This window comes from Artibeus jamaicensis, unplaced genomic scaffold, assembly GCF_021234435.1.
Source record: "Artibeus jamaicensis isolate MK-2021 breed Jamaican fruit bat unplaced genomic scaffold, CSHL_Jam_final contig_1016, whole genome shotgun sequence".
NCBI classification, from domain to species: domain Eukaryota; kingdom Metazoa; phylum Chordata; class Mammalia; order Chiroptera; family Phyllostomidae; genus Artibeus; species Artibeus jamaicensis.
The window spans coordinates 5,196,862-5,216,538 of record NW_026521195.1 but is presented as its reverse complement, the minus strand read 5'-3'; the positions used below and the strand labels follow the sequence as shown (position 1 = coordinate 5,216,538).

The 19,677-nt window shown below is 41.4% G+C and overlaps 2 protein-coding genes across 5 annotated transcripts; one reads left to right on the top strand and one right to left on the bottom strand.

Moving 5' to 3' along the window:
* Window positions 1–9,359: 9,359 nt before the first annotated feature.
* THAP5 (THAP domain containing 5) lies at window positions 9,360–14,581 on the bottom strand. The gene is made up of 3 exons (XM_037156022.2): window positions 14,377–14,581; window positions 12,436–12,628; window positions 9,360–11,951 (listed from the first exon to the last, which is right to left on the bottom strand). The coding sequence occupies exons 1-3, from the start codon at window positions 14,454–14,456 to the stop codon at window positions 11,040–11,042; spliced, it is 1,185 nt and encodes a 394-aa protein (XP_037011917.2). The 5' UTR covers window positions 14,457–14,581; the 3' UTR covers window positions 9,360–11,039.
* DNAJB9 (DnaJ heat shock protein family (Hsp40) member B9) lies at window positions 14,205–19,142 on the top strand. 4 transcript variants are annotated; one of them, XM_037156019.2, is made up of 3 exons: window positions 14,205–14,378; window positions 16,478–16,704; window positions 17,634–19,142. In XM_037156019.2, the coding sequence occupies exons 2-3, from the start codon at window positions 16,488–16,490 to the stop codon at window positions 18,083–18,085; spliced, it is 669 nt and encodes a 222-aa protein (XP_037011914.1). In that variant the 5' UTR covers window positions 14,205–14,378; window positions 16,478–16,487; the 3' UTR covers window positions 18,086–19,142. The 4 variants fall into 4 exon arrangements, with proteins under 4 accessions (XP_037011914.1, XP_037011913.1, XP_037011916.1 ...); XM_037156018.2 differs by lacking the exon at window positions 14,205–14,378 and adding an exon at window positions 14,739–14,843; XM_037156021.2 differs by lacking the exon at window positions 14,205–14,378 and adding an exon at window positions 15,441–15,800.
* Window positions 19,143–19,677: the final 535 nt, after the last annotated feature.

Genomic DNA, 19,677 nt, shown 5'->3' with positions numbered 1-19,677 from the left:
CTGATCCAGAGGGTTCACGATGGCCCCACTTCTGTGTCTGGTGCCATGGAGGGCGTGTGGCTGGGCCGCCTGAGCAGACTAGTGACTGGCACATGGGCCAGTTCAGGCTAGCGTGTGACACGCTCAGGGGAGGCAGACTGCCCGCACCGCCCGGGTTCTGTAGATCGAGGGCTCAAGAAGTGCAGACAGTGGCTGCAGGACTTTCTATGATCGGGCTTGGGAAGTCCCAGCACATCCCTTCTGCCACATTTCATTTACCAAACAAATTACTACAGCCAGCCCAGATTCAAGGGGATGCTCTCGATGGGATGCTTGGACGGGGAGGGAAGAAACTGATGGTGGCCATTGATTTATACCAGTGTGATGGTGCAGGAATCCTGACGACTGTGGAGCAACGCCAGAGGGTTACTGTGAAAAGAATCTTTAAAATCCCTCAACTTGTAGTAGCTGTGATAGTTAATCATTCAATTCTAGGTCTGAAATATCCCCAAGCATTTTTGGTAATGATACTGAATTGTTCCAGCCAGAGATAATATTTTTCATTACAGTGAGTTTTGATCATTTGTTTAAATGAAATTTTGTGAGCTATTTCAGGTAAACACAGTGTGTTTCAAAGGCCCTGCTTTGGCAGCAGGTCTTAAGCCAGCAGGTTATGTAAGTCACCACTGGGACTTTATTTTCCCAGAAAGAGAGGACGGATATCATTGTAGGTCCTACAGACATCAAAGATATAAAAGAATAGTATAAACAACTGCATGCCCATACATTTGACACCTTAGATGAAACACAGTCTTTCGAAAACACAAGTCACCAAAACTAACACAAAGAGTTTCGAAAGGGAACTCTGAATAGCTTTGTTTTTATTTTAAAAAACATAATTTGTTCTCAGAAACCTCTACGCAAAGAAAACTTCAGCCTAGGTGATTTTGCTGGCGAAGTCTACACCAAATATTTAAGAAATAAAATAAGGTGACCCATGGGGGAAAAAAAACTATCACCAATCTTCTAAATAAAGAAGGACATTGACACAGAATGGCTGAGACAAAATCAAAAACAAAGGTGTGTGAAACAAGGTTTCACAGGTTTCCTTTAATCCCATGCCGGGCCTGCCCTGTAACCAGTCTAGAAGGAAGAGGTGAAACCAGCTGGCTAGAGACATGTCTTTGGAAAACAATTCCAAATATTTTGTTTAACCTGGTCTTACTTGAAGAAACACAAATTGCCATAGTATATGTGGAATTTGAGGCTACATTAAAAATATAGACACATTGCTAACATTAAAAAAACCATTTGAGTTACTCCATAAAATGAATGGATATGAAATTTAGGAAGGTCAGTAAATAAGGCATAACATGATTTATGTTAAGATGCAACTTTAAGAAAATCTGCATTGTGCTGACGTGTAGGGACAGTGACTTCTCACATCGAAACAGACAGCTCCCAGAACAATCATACAATGTAAACGCATCCCCCAGAGGGAGTTGTTAGCAAGCCCCCTGTGGCGGGGGCTCAAATGGCAGGTTCCCTATAAATAACAAAGTGGACTTAATTTGCTCTCAGTTCGATGGCAAAACTCACCTGCAAGAGCTACCAACACTTCTAGGGATAATATATTTGTGAAGTTACAGAATAAATGAAGGTAGAGTTTGAACTTTCTAAAATAAAATCCAAATCAAGAGATAAATCACTCAGGATGAAGATAACTGTCCAAAAAGAATCAGAGGCTTGACTTTAAAATTTTCAACTTAGAATTTAGATTGATCTAACACAAGGAAGATTTAGGAGTGGCCAATAAGTCACCTCCAATAGTATCAGATTTTTTAATTTTTGAGTTTTATTTTTTTAATCATCCCACATATTGCCATGGAAAATGTAAACCTTGGAATAAATAAGTATGTTGTGACTTTCTAAGTGGGGCCTCCCATTAAAAACAGTGATCTCTTTATTTTCAACTGTCTTCGGCTTCTTATATGCCTGTTTAAATCTTTTCTAAGGTTCTCCTTTCCTTTGACATTGTACTTTCTGTGGCTTCTTCTCTATTTGCTGTCAACAGGTAAATTTGAAATATACTTTAGGCCGAAAGAGCCAGTGCAGAGTTGGCCACTGACTTTGGGATTGAGCAGTTTAAAATTCCTGTTGTTAGTGTTCTATAATATTCAAAAGTAGCTAGATCTAAGCACAGCGCAATATACTTTATCAACCACCCATCAACCAAGATATAGCATGATTACCATATTTTTCCCATAATTAATAGAGGGTGAGCCAGGTGCTGAAGGGGTTCAGAGTGCGCCAGCCCCAAATACACCCCTTTGACATAAGGGTCGACCTAAGGGTTGTCTTGAGCTGAAGACAATGGAGAGGAAGCCAACCTGAGAAACCTTCTCTGCTCCATCCCTCTCTGCTATTAGGCAGGGCAGGAGGACTCCACAGCACCAGAGATAATTCCAGAATCTTATCAGCACCAGTAAGCTACATAAGAAACCTTATTCAAGCAGCACTTACCTTCCCTCATTTCCCCCCATTTTTTTTTTACCCTTCCATAGTGTGCCACCCCTAGGCACCTAAACCCCTTTTCCTTTTTGTCCCTTTTCTTTATGAAGATGCCGTATAAGCCCCAAGTTCCGACCACCCATAGCTGAGTCCTCCCGCATGTCTGTGCCGTACACACATTAATGTGCTACCAAGCCGTTTTTCTTGTTAATCTGTGTTTTGTCGGTTTGTTTCACAGACCCAGACACTGAGTCTCAGTCAGGGTGTGGGGGGAAATTTTTCCTCTCCTATGGTGTCAGAGATGAGTAAGTTTTGGTTTTCATCTCTTAGGAACTTGCGGTCTAATCAGAGAGACTGATGCATAAAGAGGAAATTACAACAAAGAATGATCTAGTTATAATAACGGTACAAATAGTCTGTGAAGACGGTTGGGGTAGGGGTGGGTCTGTATGTCACCGCTTAGAAAAGGAGACATTTGAACTGGTTCTTGGTGACATGTGAGACTTCCCCCCACGGTGAAGTGCTAACTTCAGTTCTGCCCACCTGAGCAAAAGAAGACAGAAAGAGCAGAAATGTGTGGGGGCGTTTTATCTAAATTTGCAAGCCATTTCTCCCATGGGAAGTATTCTCTGTTAAAACCACGTGCTCTGTTCTCTATTCTTGACAGTGGTCTCTTCACCCTCAGTATTTTGCTGTTGCTAAGGAAGGAACAGCTTATCTCATTGGTGCTTCTGTAGCTTTTTTTCTCTCTCATTCGAAGTTTTTTACAGCACTTTTCTTTGAAAATGGATTTCTTCGGTGACATCCAGTAATGCACTTCTGCCTACTGACGAAGGAGACCGGAGTCCATTCCAAAGGCAAGCCGGACTTCTCAGCCTCTGAGGCTCAGCTCTGTGCCCTTCCTGTATTATTACCGCTTCCCTGGGGTTTGTCAGGCCCCAAATTCATGAAACCAGACAGGGGGATGGAAAGGTGCAGTTTCAGAACTCCAAAGCACCGGTCTGCAGCAAGGCAAAACAAGCGTCTCTTAAACACATAATTCAATGTTTCAAAGAAGAAGAGACCAATGGTTTCTTATTTAATGACTTTCTGGGATTGTTTGAAAAATCTGAATGACCTCCTTTAATTTGACCTTCTCTGGGAAGTGCTTTATCTGCCCTTTCATTCCTAATGAGAGCTTTGCCAGGTAGAGTAATCTTGGATGTAGGTTGTTGCCTTTCATGACTTCAAATACTTCTTTCCAGCCCTTTCTTGCCTGTAAGGTTTCTTTTGAGATTACTCTATTTAGCAAAACTACCGTTTAGAATGGAAAGGAAGATAAAGTGCTTCCCAGATAAGGTCCAGTTAAAGGAGTTCATCACCACCAAGCCCTTATTGTATGAAATGTTGAAGGAACTTATCTAAGAAATTAAGGGACTTAATTTGCTATTTTTATCTATCTAAGAAAAAGAAGATGATGAAAAACTATGAACAGTAAGATGACAACAAACTTACAACTATCAACAACTGAATATAAAAGACGAAAACAAAAACTAAGCAAACAACTAGAACAGGAACAGAACCAGAGAAATGGAGATCACAGGGAGGGTTTTCAGTGGGGAGGGGAAGAATGGGAGGGGAACAGGAACAGGGAATAGAAGCATAGTTGGTAGGCATAAAATAGACAGGGAAAGGCTAAGAACAGTATAGGAAACAGAGAGGCGGAAGAACTTCTATGTACAACCCATGGACATGAACTAAGGGGAGGGGGGAGGCTGGAGGATGGGGGCAGGGGTACATGCAGGGCAGAGGGGGGATGGAAGGGAGGAAAAAAATCAGGAAAAGTGTAATTGCATAATCAATAAAATATGCTTAAAAAGGAGAAAAATCTGAATGACGTCCTTTGCCCTTCCCTCCTCACTCCTTCAGAAATGCCTCGTATTTTGGTACCACACCACTGAACTGGCTGACTTGTGTGTCTTTCGTGGTGCAGATACTTGCTTGTCTCATGTTGGAGAATGCAATTCCAGCCAGGCTAAGGAAGTTGGCAAGCTCAATAAAATTAACCTCATTCCACACACATGATATTCTAATCCGTTGTACATATTCAAACACCATGCATTTTTATTCATGGAAAACCTGAACCGTGCCCGGAAGAAGTGCAAGATGAGGCTTGCTCTGACATTGGCCCCTGCTCCACTGCTTTGCATTTTGAATTCCATTTCAGTGACCAAACAAACAGTGACTTGATCTTAAATCGTGTTTACCAGTTATCGGAAATACTACTTACTCTCTGGATTTATTTTTTTCTGACACTCTATATAGTACTTGGAGCATTCAAATTTATTTTCTGGGAAATGTGAAAGAACACAGGCCTAAAACTTGTAAGAATTCTGTGTGGAATTTACCCAGCCCCTTTTTGTATATGGGCCAGTTTTCCTATTAGTTTTAATGTTCTACTCCCAGGTAACTAAAACTACACAGCTGAATTGGTAGGGGTTTGTGCATGTGTGTGTATATTCAAATCTAGAGTAATAACTTTCCCATCTCTATGTTCCTGGGTTTTTGCAGGAGATGTAAAGAGGTTTATGATTTTCTGAGAATGGCAACTGTAAACTATAAGGTATTATTGCCCTGAGCAGTTGAATGTCTTAGAAATTATGCATTCTTTTCCCAGAAAAATGCTTATGCACACAAAATTTTGCATTAGGTTTTAGGAGAGCCAGTGACCCTTCTGGAAGCTTCTCCCATTCCAGATTCCAAGGAACAGAACTCTAGTCTAGGAGGAATGCACTTGTCCTTTACTGGGCGCTGCTTATAGTGTGCCACCATTGTTTACCTTGTGCTTCAAGTTAATACCTGAACAGGCCTGCCTGCCTAATGGGGCGTTAGTGCACTCACAGAGCTGCACATTGGTTAATCTCTCTGGTGACTGTTCCCGTGTGAGACCAGAATTAGACTCAGCAAAACAGTGCCTGAAATAGGGTTCAGCGGGTTTCAAATTGTTGACAAATATTTGTCCTGACAAATATTCAGGGGCTCCTACCCTGCACAAGGAACTGCGCTAGGCAGTGAAGCTTAAAAGCTTAACACTTTGAGGGTCTGAAAACTCATATTGGGTTATTTCACTGAAAAGATGGGAGGGATTTAGAGGAACAAGTAAGTATAAAGGACACATGGACAATAACTAAGGGGGGTAGAAATGGGAGGGAGGTGGGGTGCATGGGGGAGGGGTGGGCTGGGATGGGAGAAATAAACAGAAAACTGTACTTTAAAAATAACTAAATATTAAAAAAAACTCATATTGGGGGCATGAAAATAGTCAAGAAGCAATAATGATGCTGGGTGATCAGTATGGTAGGGGTAAGTCAGAAGGGCACCTGGAGGGTAAGTAAGTGCTGTCAAGATAAAGTGATGAGGAGGTCAGTCCTGAAGGAGGAGTAGGAATGAGCCATAGCTTCCTGCTCACAAAGCCCAGGAGCCTCCCCCATTTCCTGCTCCCTGGAGGCAACCCCTCCCAGGGGTGTATGCTCGCTCTCTCTGTATTTACCTATACATCTCAAAACTTCATGCTTAATTTGCTATTTTTAACGTTTTTGCATGAAGGCATTATCTTTTCATATCTTAGTATGGTCGAATTTCTCAACTTTAATCTTCTGATTCCGATTAACTTTTTAATTTCACACTTGAAATGACTAGGCCTATTTTTGTCTTCATAAGGCTTCTTTTTAACAAAGGTTATTCTGGTTTTGTTTTCAGGGATGCAACCAATGTATCTTGCCTGGGTAAGCACATTAATTACATAGTTGGGTTGTTTCCCCTAAGTTTTCCTCTGCTGACATAATGTTTTCTCCAAATTGCCGTTTTTCCTCTGACTTTGGTATCCTTCCTGTTAACTGCTTTCCCAACTGTCTACTGACTGCCAGTGGGCAGTACACGTAAACGGTGATGGGAAGCTTTGTGCTTGGGGGCAAACCTTGTCCACGGCTTCACTGTGGAGCAATACTTTGGCTGTGCATGAAAATCATCGGGGAAATTTTTTAAAATACAGATGCGCCAGACCTGGGAGTGGAACCCGGGTAAGGGTAATTTTTAAGTTTCCCAAGTGATTTTGAGACACAGTGAGGGCTGTCACTGCGGCAGAGTGACTTAGCTGGACCCAATGGGGACTCCCGATGGGCAATCTTGTTCTTTTCTCTTGAGCTTTGTCAAATTCCCAAGAACACATTGAAGGGTAGAAGCTTGGTTACATGTTCTGGTAAGTGCGTCTGTGACACAGGCTGGGGTAGGAGTGGGTAGGACTTACTAATGAGCTTATAAATGTTCACTTAATACCTCTCTTTAGTGTGGTGTCTCTGCCAGGGCTTCATCTTTTCTAGACCCTTTGTCCTCTCTAGAAACTAAAGTGCCCATCTTTTGCCAGGTTAAGGAATGGGATACCTGCCAAGTTGTGTGGGATGGCTACTACTTCTTTTTTTGGAGGGGGGGTACCATTTTATTTTTATTTCATTTTAAGGGCTATTTAAAAAAAATTTTTATCATTGTTCAATTAGTTGTCCCCATTTTCCCCATTGCTCTCCTGTGCCCTGCCCACCTGTCTCCTACATTCACTCCCCACCCCCCACGTTGTCATTGTCCATGGGTCCTTTGTACATGTTCCTTGACCCTTCTCCTTCTTTATTCCGTTATGGCTCTACACTGTCTCTCTCCTCTGGTCACTGTCAGTTTGTTCTTTATTTCCATGCCTCTGGTTCTATTTTGCTTGCTTGTTTTGTTGATTAGGTTCCACTTATAGATTGAAATCATATGGTATTTGTCTTCTACCACCTGGCTTATTTCACTTAGCATAATACTCTCTAGTTCCTATTATTTCTTAATAAACTTTAATCAATTTGCTTTTTTTTTTTTTTTGGCATGTCTTCAGACCCCTGTTTCAACCCCACAGGTATCTCTGACTTCAGTTCCTGAGTCTTTGGGGTTCTGTGAACATTGGGTTACTTGCTGGCTTCTTCACTCACATGGCTGAGGCCTTGTTCTCTGAGCCTCTCCATGTATCTTGGCTTCCCCAGCGGGGCCACAGGGTAATCAGCCATCTTACGGGCACCTGGCATTCTAAGAGGGGTCATTCCAAAGAGGAAGCGGAAGCTGCCTGGCCAGTTGAGGGCTGAGTCTGGAACTGACAGTGTCACCTGCACTATGTCTTACTGGTCAAAGCAGGCACTCAACCCTCCAGATTCAGAAACACAGGCAAATGTGATAAGGGACTGAGTGGCAGGGTCCCACTAGAGGAGAGAATTTGGGAGGAGATGGGTTTTGTGGCCGTGTTTGGAGAACACAACCCACTTGCACAGGTGATGGATGGTGGAAAAACGGTTGGCTGCAGTATGAGTTGTTTCAATGCCTGCTGTAGAACAGGTGGGAATCACAAGATGTGCTTGCCCCTGACATCATTCAAAGGGTTGCAAATACTGGTGGTGACAAAGGCCTACCACCAACCGTGGGAACAAGGTGACAAAGGAGAGATGAAGGAAAGGTCCTCTGGAGATAGAGTACCTAAGAGGTCAGAGGGTTTGATGGGAAGTCAAGATGAAAAATGAAACAAAAACCCTTCCTTGAAGGAATTTCTCTCACACAGGTACATCTCACCCCCTTTTTTTCCTCTGTAGCTTTTCTCCCAACAGCTGTGAATCAGGACTCTTACTCTGCCCACAACGTTACATAACATGATCTAAAAAATTTAAAAAATATTTGAACACCAAATTAGTTGGCAGAGCTGTTTAATTTAGTTAGAAGAATTCCCCTGCATGTGAATATTCCAACTCTCAATCCATGGCTTTTTATTCTAGGGAAGTTCTGCTCAATGTTTATATCAACGCCATGTATTATTTACAGTGGTCAAATCTGTGTAAAGTTGACTTACAACTTTCTCCCTGACACAGGGGCATAAATGTATACAGCCTTCTTGGACTTCCTTTCTTTTGGAATCATCTAAGGCAGGAAGAAGGAAATACACAGGGTGGGTTGGGGCAGCCTTCCACAGCAAAAATCAATAGGTGGCACAGCAGATTAACTGGCACATTTTTCTGTCTGCTGCAAACATGGAATGTTTAAAAGAGTCTATGAAAATCTATGTAAGGAGGTTCTTGATTTTAAGTCACAAGAACCAAGAATTCTAAGGTGGCAAATTCAAACTATTCATCCAAATATTGATTGAGTAAATATTACAATGCCAAGGAAACAAAAGTCATTAATGAAAACTTTACTTTAAAAAAGCTTGCAACCTAGTCAGAGATAGCCACAGACAGGATATAAAGAATGTATAAGGTAAATGCTGTTACAGTAGGAGCAGAAGAAAACAATTTTGACTGGCATAAAAGGAATGAAATTCTATCAAAGTCACAGTATTTTCAGTTTTGACGGACTGCTTAAATATAGGCAATAAAAGAAGCAGTCAATGAGACAGACGCCCATCTGGCATGTGAGGGAAATACTAAGGAGTCAGGGTGGCCAGAACACGGGCTGCAGAGAGCCACCCAGGGTCATAGATGGGAGGGTAACCGGTTTGGCTCTCGTTTGTAGGCACCAGGGAGAGAGCACCACGTCCGAGCTAGGAAGTTAAGCGGTGGGGGTGTGTGTATGTGACATAGTTAGACTGACAGTTAAGGTAAAGAGCCGCCAGCGGTATGCAGAGTGATATGAAAGAGGCGCTGAAAATACAGGCAAAGTTAGTGAAGACGCTCCTATAATAATCCAAGTAAAAAAGCTGGCTAGAACCCTCAAAAATACTTAGAGGTTAACTGAGAACATCCAAAACTGAACATAGACAAACCAAGAAAAACTTTGAAATATTTATAATTTATTCAGTTTAAAGAAATAAAATGAGTTAAATAATTTTAAACAAAGAGACAATAATTACAAGGTATACAATTAAAAACTAACACTTTCACTAGTTGTTAACACTTTTAATAACTTATAAAGGCCATTTTCATCTATATTAATTTTAAAGTATTAGCAAAATGCAACATGGAAATACTTAAAAATAACATATTAACCCTACCAATTATCATAATTTATGTAAAATATTAAGTTTATCCACCACCCCACATGGTCACCCAATAAGGACACCTCTAATCAAGTTTTGGTAATTAGCGAACTTATATTCATATAATGTCAATTAACTTTATTGGCCTGAAAAAACTAGGTGAAATGTAGCCCAAAAAAATCACTATGCAGTTACAGTTAGTGTACTGTTTGCTATGCAGTCAACTACTATTTACTGAGCTCTTCCGATTTTCCAGGACTAAAAACATAACTGTCACCTTACAGATTTGTCAAAACCATCCCTCAAGATAAATAGCATTTTTCATATAAAAGAAAACTAAGAATCAGATTGATAGAAACTTGCTCAATACCACAAACAGTAACATATTTAATTACATTAACTTTGATTTTAAGGGATCATCTATTTTCCACATTTCTGTTGTCACCACTAAGGCTGCTTGTATATTTTTTCTTAAATTCCTATGGATATACACAGTATTATTTACATCACCATCACTTCTTTTTCCTATGTCTGTTGAAGGTCATCACTACACATCTATAATTTGTTGAATATAAATTTTAATAAAATATACTTAACTGGGAATGTATAGTGTTAAGTATTACTCTACTATCATTCTGGATTTGAAAATGACACATGCACACATTTTAAAAAGCTACACCTATTAGATACAAAGGATGTTTTCTAAAATATAGTAATATATTTAAAAAATTAACCTCATTAAAACTTTTGGTTTATAAATTATAATTTTATATATACAGTGTTAAGAAGCTTAAATGACTATGTATCTTTATGATGGTCAGCCACACATAAAGTACTGAAATACATATTCTTTTAAGTGTAAAGTACCTCTCCTAAGAACTAGGCTAATGGGTGGTTCCTTATTTTAGTTCAACTGGAATAAAATTATAAAAGTATTTTCCTTTGCTATTATGAATGACTTTGGCCAAAACGTCAAACACAGAATTCAATAAATATTGCAGATAATCTAGTAGTTAATAAAATCAAAGTCTAGCCAATACTCAGTATTATGTACCTACACATTAGAGAACAGTTGTCCTATTAAAATATATGACTAGAAAGGGAAGAAATTGTAAACAAACTGAATTTAAGATCTAGTAAAGTGCTCTTATGTTATAGATTAACAGACTGAGGCTTAACCTCGACAAGTAACTTGCTTTAGTCACATGCCAATGGTAGAACCAGGGTTACTCCTGAGCCTTTTATTCTGGGCCCTTTTTACCACATCTGTGTTCTCTCATTTTGTGACAAAATCCTATTACTTATTCATTATATTTTAAATTGCCAAGTAATAAAACTTTTTATCTACAGCCCAACAATGCTGTAGCTTTTCCCCAAAATGAGTATTTCAAGAACAGAATGCAGTTCACAACATGACAGAACTCTCCCAGCTTTAAGATGAGAACTTCATGCAGGGGAAAGTTCACTTTACATATTATCTGGTTTGGCGGCAAAGTGCTTATATAAAAGACATAGCTTTGAGACCTTTTCACATCATAGTAACTTCATATGTTGTGAAGTGGTTTTCTATAATCTTGACATTTTCTTCAGAGAGCCAGTTCTCCTGTTTTAGCTGCCTTATGAGAGCTTCCAAAGATTTCAATCTCCCCAGAGTCTGTTGCTCTTGTAGCTCAAGAAGAGTTATCTTTGAATGTAGTTTCGAGACTTTCTGCCAAAGATGCTCCTTATTTATATCTTGTCTACAGTAAGAATGTTCAATCTGTAAAACTTCTGTCTCATAGTCATCCTTACATAAGGAATCATCAATGCCTATGTCCTCCATGCCCACGGTTTCTTTCTGGGCAGGCATAAAAGAGTTAATTGTAGGTTTGTAATTCTCTGTGGGTACAAAAATGGCAATAACAGAGTCCTCATTTGTGTTTAATTCTTCAACTGTTTGAGTAATTGTGCTGAGTAAGAATGGATTCTCCTGTGCTGTCTTAATTTCTATGGAATTATTTGTGACGGTTGGATTGGCAAGGTGACTGGTAGTTATTTCAAACACTTCTTGGGTTTCCAAAGACTGCTGAATACCTTCCGAATTTGAGGCTGTCAAAGTAATAGCTGTAGAATTTAGATTCTCAAAAGACGTGTGAAACCCACCCATACCTATGTCTTGGTTAACAGGCGTTTCCCAGGTCGATTCAGGTTTTCCAGTATCTTGATTAACTAGAGTAAGAATTACCACGCTATTCTGTATACTCCCTGTTTTTGGAGCTGGTGGCCTGACCACGGCAGAGAAAGGGGGTGGCTGGGCTTGTTCAAGGAGGACAGCTGTGTTCACTGTATTTTTCTCTGGCTCTTTTGACACAAATGACTTTTGTGCCTTGGCTTTCAGGCACACTTCTTTCTCATCACCTGTTTTTTTCTTCAGACAGTTTTTTTTGGAAGGGTCTTTTTCCTAGAAAATAATATTTTCACATTCTAAAAAAGATGTCCTTATTAGGCTTATTCTCTTCTCAGTCAGCGCTGAATACTTTAAGAAGTATATTGGCCAAGCACATTTATTGAATCAAAAGTGTTCTAACTATATAACTCAAGTAGAATTTAAAGTGTTTTTGAAAAGCATTAAGCATCATCAATATATAATGGAAACATTTCAGATCATTCTACAAACCAGTAAAAAAAATCTTCGATCTTTTCCTTATAACTTAATGATTTATGTATGTTACTTTTTGTTCCTCTTAAGCTATGCTTTAACAATAGCTTAAAGATTTAAAAAATCAGCACACTTTTAGTAAAAGCATAAATTAGTTTTCCTTTTTCTCAAATATCTGTTTTCCCAGCTAGCCTTCCCTCAGTCCTTCCACCAGATGACCTGTTACCCTACAATCTAGCGCCCTGCTCAGCACTGTGCCCCCTCCCCTGTGCCCCGTCTCCAATACCTGATTGTCTTCAGGCAATGAAAATATTGTTGGAATTGCAGTTTGCTTCAAATATCGAATTCCCCATCTGATGTCAAGAGAGTCAGGAGTAAAATGGTCACTACATAGGAACTGGTATTTACTGGGCATCCACGAATCACGTTTCATATTCTTTAACCATTTTTCAAGCCTTTCTTTATCATGCAGAGGAAACCTGAAATTAGAAAGGGAACACTTTTCTGTATTTTCACAATTGGTCAGGTTCCAGGCCTGTGTACATAGGTACTCTATGCATCAAGTGCTGCAAAAGCAAAACAACCATCTCTACTCATAAGAGCATCTTCTTAACAATTATATCACATCACCTCTGTGGGGAAGACAACTAAGAGGGAAGATGCGCAGCCAAAGCTTGTCAGAGCAGAATGGCTGGTAAAACATAACTCAGAGTCTCTCCAAGTAATATGTATGTATTCCAATAAGAATAAAATCTATTAATATTTTCTGTGGATTATGTTCTATTTTTATTTTGTTGTGTAGGCCTAGATCTAGGAAGGAGCTCTGTATAAACTACAAAGTCCTATTGAAATGTACTTCATACTAGTACTACAAATGAACTCTAAAATTCAAGTTCTGAAAGAGAAACTGACCCAAGAACAAAACATGTCCTTAAACAAAGGACAGGCTCAAATATTTTATGATATGAAACAAATGAAATAGAAAAGACATAAAAGCAACAAAGCTCTTTACACATGTACTAACAATGACCTTGATTTAGAGTTGGCTCTGACAGACTGCAATGGTTTTTAGAGACAAAACCAGACTAATGGCAGAATTTTACAGAAACCTTTTTCCTACCAGTCTGAGTAGGTTTGGGTTACACTGTATTACACAATTAACAGTAACTTATTCTTTCAGTGCTTTTACAAGAACACACATAATAATCTCCTATTTTTTTGAAAATAGTAACAACATAAGGTTTCTCATGCAGAAAGCAGGGTTATACATTCCCCTAATTCCAACCATGTGGTTTACCTTTTGTCATTAGGGAGCAGGGAGTTTCAGATATAAAGTAAAACAGGCTTCACAAAACAAGTAGTGAAAAATCAAAGAAAGTTAAGAGACAGGTTAGAATTAAATGAATTATGTTTAAATACAGGAACAAAAAGGAAACAGAATATTGTAAATATGCTCTGATTTAAGCACATACTGAGTGCCAATTTATCTCTTTACTCGTTCATTGTGCATTAGGTACTACTATTAACACCTCCAATACCTTTACAGATGAGAGGTCATAAGCACAGCAAGCTTAACTAATTTGCAGGTCATTCAGCTACAAAATAGCGGAGCCAGGATTTGCACCTAAAAATTCTGGACTCTGTCAATTAGGACACACTGCTGCTTTCCAGTTCTCTTGATTAAAGTGAGTACTACTTCCGCGGTTTTGCAGAACAGTTCGTGGCACTAGTATTGGGAGTAACAGCTCGTTCACCGCACGATCGAAGCCTAGGATCTAGAGCCCTGGGCAGCAGGCAGGTTCTCCCGTGGGTCTGCCACACCTTCGGGATCAGTTGCCTGCTTTCTGCAAAGCCTCCGTCTCCTCGGGGGATGATGGAATTAAATAACCTCCTTGCTACCTAACTCATGGTGCGTGTACATGAACTTGAGTGCACCCTCCCATTTGGCAGGGGTGATGTCAATGCAATGAGGTCAGGGGAGGCGGGGAACCGCTCTGGAAACCTCAGGGCGCCACGCAGACTTTACGCTTTCAAGGGCACTATCACACCTGAACAGGCCCATCCTCGCCTGCAGGCCCGGCGACCAGGCTCAGTAGGGTCACTTCCAGGCAGGCGGAGCTCGAGCCTTCACGCCCCACTCCCGGAGGGACGTACTGCGCCCACAGAAACCCCCAACCCAGCCCTAAATGCCTTAACAGCGCGTCCAAAAACCAGGCTGACAACTCACGGGTAAAAACTCAACTTCCGGTCCTTAATGTTACGTCCCCGGCGGTTCTTGCAGCAAATAGCTGCGCAATAGCGTGGCATCGCTCCGGTGCGCGCCCGGGAGACCCAGGCCAACTACGGACGGAGGTGGGCCTTCTTGCTGGGGCGGGGCCGCAGGGCTGGGCCACGGCGCCACCGCGCCTGCGCCCGTGGGTAGCTGCCCTGGCCGAGTCACTTCCGCTTCTGCGGGCATCCCGACAGCTCGCTCTTGGAAAGGTTGAGCTGGGGAAGGAAGTGACGTATAGGCTGACCCGCAACAACAGTTTTCCACGTGCGCGTAGGGCGCCACCGTCACGTGGGGATGCAGCAGCCAATAGGGAAGCGTTTCGTGTAGGTCTTCTGTGGAGGTAGAGGCGCCCGCGGGGCAGCTCGCCAGTGGGAGCTGGCTGACTGGGAACGCGGCGGCAGCGGTGGCTGGAGGCGGGCGAGGTCGGTGTCCCAGCGACCGTGGGGCGCACGCCGGCTCTTAGAAGCCATGGAGGCCAGGGTCAGGGGCAGGGCTAGAGAGGCTGTCCGTAGCTGGTCGTTAACAGCTACAGCCGGAGGGTGCGGGTGAGGGACGAGGCCGGGATCTCGGGGAGTGGGGTTGAGAGCATCTTGGTCGGCCATTCTGGCCTTGTAGTCCCCCGCGGTGGCCCAAGGACTTAGGGCTGTGCGGCGTTCTCGAGGAAGGTTATTAGGAGCAGGAGACGGCGGAATCACTGAGTACTGCGTGACCCGTTTGGGGTCGTGCTGCTGACCTTCTTGGGCGTCGGACAGCCCCTCGTACCCAGGAAGGGACCCGGGGCCACAGTTAGCCCCGACGGCGACGCCGGGACGGACGGGCGAGGCGTCTGTGGGTGCCTTTGGGTGGAGTCTGCACTGTCCAGCCCAGGGGCCACTCGGTCTGGGGAGCCGGGCTCAGGCTGCTCTCGGGCGGGCGGGTCCTTCTTAGGAATGAGAAGTCACTGCACCGCCCAGGGCGGTCTTCTATACAAGTATGGGATACTGGACTGGAAAGTGGGGAGTAACCTTTATTACCCCAGTACGGTGCCTCCGCCAGGCTGAGACCGGTCCTTTGCCTGGGAACCACCGGCAGGGCTGGCGGCATCCACGCGCTCCGCGGCTGTTTTTTAGACCAGGAGTTTGCACTTGATCCCCGGGACCCGTGACCGTGACTAAGTCTGGAAAGAAGTGATCCACCTGCTAATTAGGCGCAGCAGAGGTCGCAGGAGGGGAAGGCTGGCATTTCCCCAAACCCTGCTGCCTTTCGTCAGCCGGGTTATGTCATCAGAGGTGGTTGTGAAGGACTCCTGGGCACAGCGCGCGGAGCAGGCTCTCTTCTTTCAGATCTTACCCAGGATTACGCCTGAAGGAGCAAGGATTTTAAGTTAAATCTTCACTAAGGTTAGAGACGTGTTTTAGTGGCGACTGAGAAGTTTCCAGCAGACTTGGCAGAAATCTTACATTGTATCCCTTGTGAGTTTTCTGCCCGACTTGTTTCCCTGTGCTTTTTGTTAAATAGTTGGGACCTTAGAGTTTAGAAAATGATTTCGTTCTCTTGTGCTGCTGCGTTGTCGAAATTACTGGGTGTGGTGTTGAGATTCCCTGTTTACGCAAATGCAGGCTGCAGGCGCTGCTTTCTTGGGGAGGGAAGATTGCTATTGATTTAGATACACTGAACTCTTCACCTTGTAATGTACTTTTTCCGGTGATGTGAAACTACTGTTTTAATTCCGGGAGAGTTTGAATTCTTGAAGATTGAGATCCTTTAAAATAGTATTTGGACTTTCCATCCTTTTTTACAGTGCTTGCATAGGAAGAGTCTTCAGTAGTAACTGGTAAAAAAGCAGAATTTTTGTCCGTTCTTTGTATGTGGCCAGAGTCTAAGAGGAAAGGCAGAGGCAGAATTTTTCTCAGTTTTGTTGAATTATATTTGCTCTTGAAAGTTACACCCAATTTAGGGGGAATAAAGCTCGTATAAAGTTAAGTAACATGGGGGCATGTACCTTGCATTCTAAAAGTTCATTGGGTTTCTTACGAGTAGCTCTATGGGTAAAAATTTTTTTCTTTTCTCTTTTTAGGATATTAGAAATGGCTACTCCCCAGTCAGTTTTCATCTTTGCAATCTGCATTTTAATGATAACGGAGTTAATTTTGGCTTCAAAAAGTTACTATGATATCTTAGGTTTGCCAAAATCAGCATCGGAGCGCCAAATCAAGAAGGCCTTTCACAAGTTGGCCATGAAGTACCACCCGGACAAAAACAAGAGCCCTGACGCGGAAGCAAAATTCAGAGAGATTGCGGAAGGTGAGCGGGCGGCTGTCGCTGAGGTCCTGCAGGTGGTACCTAGTGTAGTGCTTGGGAGCTGGGGGCGCACGCCTCCTGCCTGCGTGCGTTTGAGGACTGGAGGTGGGGACGAGAGGGGAGCTGCATTTCCTGAGTGAGGTTCTTGAGGCCATTTTCTTAAAACAAATGACTGATTCCTGAGTGGATGGCCTACAGATCTTAACATTTTGAAAAATTTATTCTTTAATTGTAAAACTGCTTGTTTCTATGTGAAAAGGAATTCTTGGCACTCAAAAACACAAACTAACTTATGAAACAGTGTTAAATAAGGAGATTAAATATAAAAATACTAAGTGTAGAAAAATTTAAATAGATTGAAATGCCTGTTTTTCCTTCATCACTTGATCTACGCTATAAAGCTACATTTGCTTTAAGGAAAAATATGAAACAGATTTTGACGTCAGACTATTTCTAAACCAAATTGCATCTCTTGAGCCTTCAGTAATTAATGGTGGGTAGGGTTAACTGACTAGGGGTTGGAGTTAAACATTTACTTCAACTAGGAAGAGTGAAAAATCTAAATTCCTCTTAATTCATTATCATTGACTATCCGATTCCTTAACACAAGTCATGATTTTACACAAACAGTAGGAAGACTATCTCTGTGATTGTTGCACATGCGTATTTGTAGTGGCAGCACTCACTTAACGAGTATGTACCAGATATTCAGTAGGGTGGGCATTGTGCTGACTGCTGGTGTTGTGCAGCCATTAGGGCCAAGTCCCTGCCTTTTGTAACTTTCATTTTCACTTTCTTCTTATTTTTTTTATGTGTTGGTTTTACTTACAACATGAAATCCTCTAAGATAGTGCATTGAATTATTTGAAGATGTGTGGACAATGTAATTTTGATTACCGTCAGTTACTAAAGTATTTTTTATTTTTTTTCAGCATATGAAACACTCTCAGATGCTAACAGGCGAAGAGAGTATGACACCCTGGGACACAGTGCTTTTACTGATGGTAAAGGACCCAGAGGTAGTGGAAGTCCTTTCGAGCAGTCATTTAACTTCAATTTTGATGACCTATTCAAAGACTTTGGTTTTTTTGGTCAAAACCAAAACACTCAGTCCAAAAAGCATTTTGAGAATCACTTCCAGACACGCCAGGATGGTTCTAGCAGACAAAGGCATCATTTCCAGGAGTTTTCTTTTGGAGGTGGACTCTTTGATGACATGTTTGAAGACATGGAGAAAATGTTTTCTTTTAGTGGCTTTGACACCACTAGTCGGCACACAGTACAGACTGAAAACAGGTTCCATGGATCCAGCAAGCACTGCAGGACTGTCACTCAGCGCAGGGGAAACATGGTCACGACGTACACCGACTGTTCGGGACAGTAATACCTCCTCTCCCTGTTCTCACTGCGCCTGATTGGTTGTTGACTGTTCTTCAGTATCTATGATGCAAAACAGTTTCTGTGAACCATTTTGACAAGTGCATGATTTCACTTGATATAGCTGTTAAATATATTTAAATTGTTTTTGACAAATTAACATTCAGTTAGTAGAGAAATAGCTAATTATTAATTTCCCCGACTAAGAAAGGTTCTTGAAAAAAATCTAATTCTGCCTGGTCTTTTTTCTCCACCTGCCCCTGAGTTTATTAATGTGGCCAGTTTTATTACCAAGAAAAGAATGAGTTTGCCTGATACATATTTAAAGGTTAAACTTGTAAGTCTATTATAGATTTAAATTGTGTGAACTGAAATGATTTTTTGCAGTGAAACCTTGGCTAACTTAAATTGCATGGTCCTGCAGCATTGCTGCTGTGGGTTGCCACATGTACGTGGAACACTATATGAAGTGTCATTCAGCAGTAGACAGCAGCACCTTGGTAAATTCCCACTGAGAGCTTCAGAAAGGCGTGGCTTAATATTTATGCGAGAGCCATGCCTTTCTGTGATCAAATTGGACTAAATGACTATGTATTGCTCATAGTCATTTAGGCTAAAAGAAAGTTGAAAACTTACGAAATATTGCCAAGAGATTGTTAGGTGTTTGGCCCCTGGCTAATGATTTTCTAATGTTGGAATCATAGCTGCTTTACATATTTTTCACATTTCTTTCTTAATTGTTGGCTCCGTATGTCTTACTGTGGATTCATGTATTTTTTGTGTGTGTGGTTTCTCCTTTGCACTCATCTTCATCTAGAATTTGACTAATACCTCATTCTGTTTGTAAAGAACAGCCAGTAATTTCTGTGCAACCCTATTACGTGCAATATTTTTAAATCCTAAGAAGTGTGTGCTTTTGTTTTCAGATAGACTTATTTCTGTAGTTCTGCACTTTCCCACGTTATACTCCATATGAGTATTAATCCTATGGATACATATAAAAGTAGTAAATGTCTCATACAACATTGTATGTGAGTGGGAGAAATATAATATTTACAATTTGATGTTCTCTGTTGTCATTTTTTTTAGTTAAAAGTTTATTCTGCAGTTCTGGAGGTGTGCTTATCAGTATAAGCAATGGGGCTGCTTATGCTGATCATAGACCATATTCTAGTAGTTACTTTTGATTAACCTGAAAGCCCTCCTATGATCTTGTTTGATTGCCATTTGGTAATTTCTCTTGCTTGAGTTCATCCTCCTTCCCTCAAGTTTTGGTGGCTTGAAGATTTTGTTAATTATAATTTTGGTGTATTTGCTTCTGAGGAGCAAGTATTCTTGCCACTGCTTCCTCTTTAGGCCTGGTTGGGAAAAAGATAAGCTGTATTTGTTAATGGTCATCTTTATTTTGAAAATTGAAGAATATGAATTTATTTTATATCGACATACCTTACTTTCCTAGAAATGAAGTTTGATTTGTTTAATAATAAGAAAATAGCCACAACTTGAATTTTGGTCTGAGGATTACCTGTAGTCTATCAAACAAAAGAAATGAAGAGGGAAAAAGCCCATTTTTAAATCAGTTAACTCGAAGGATTATTT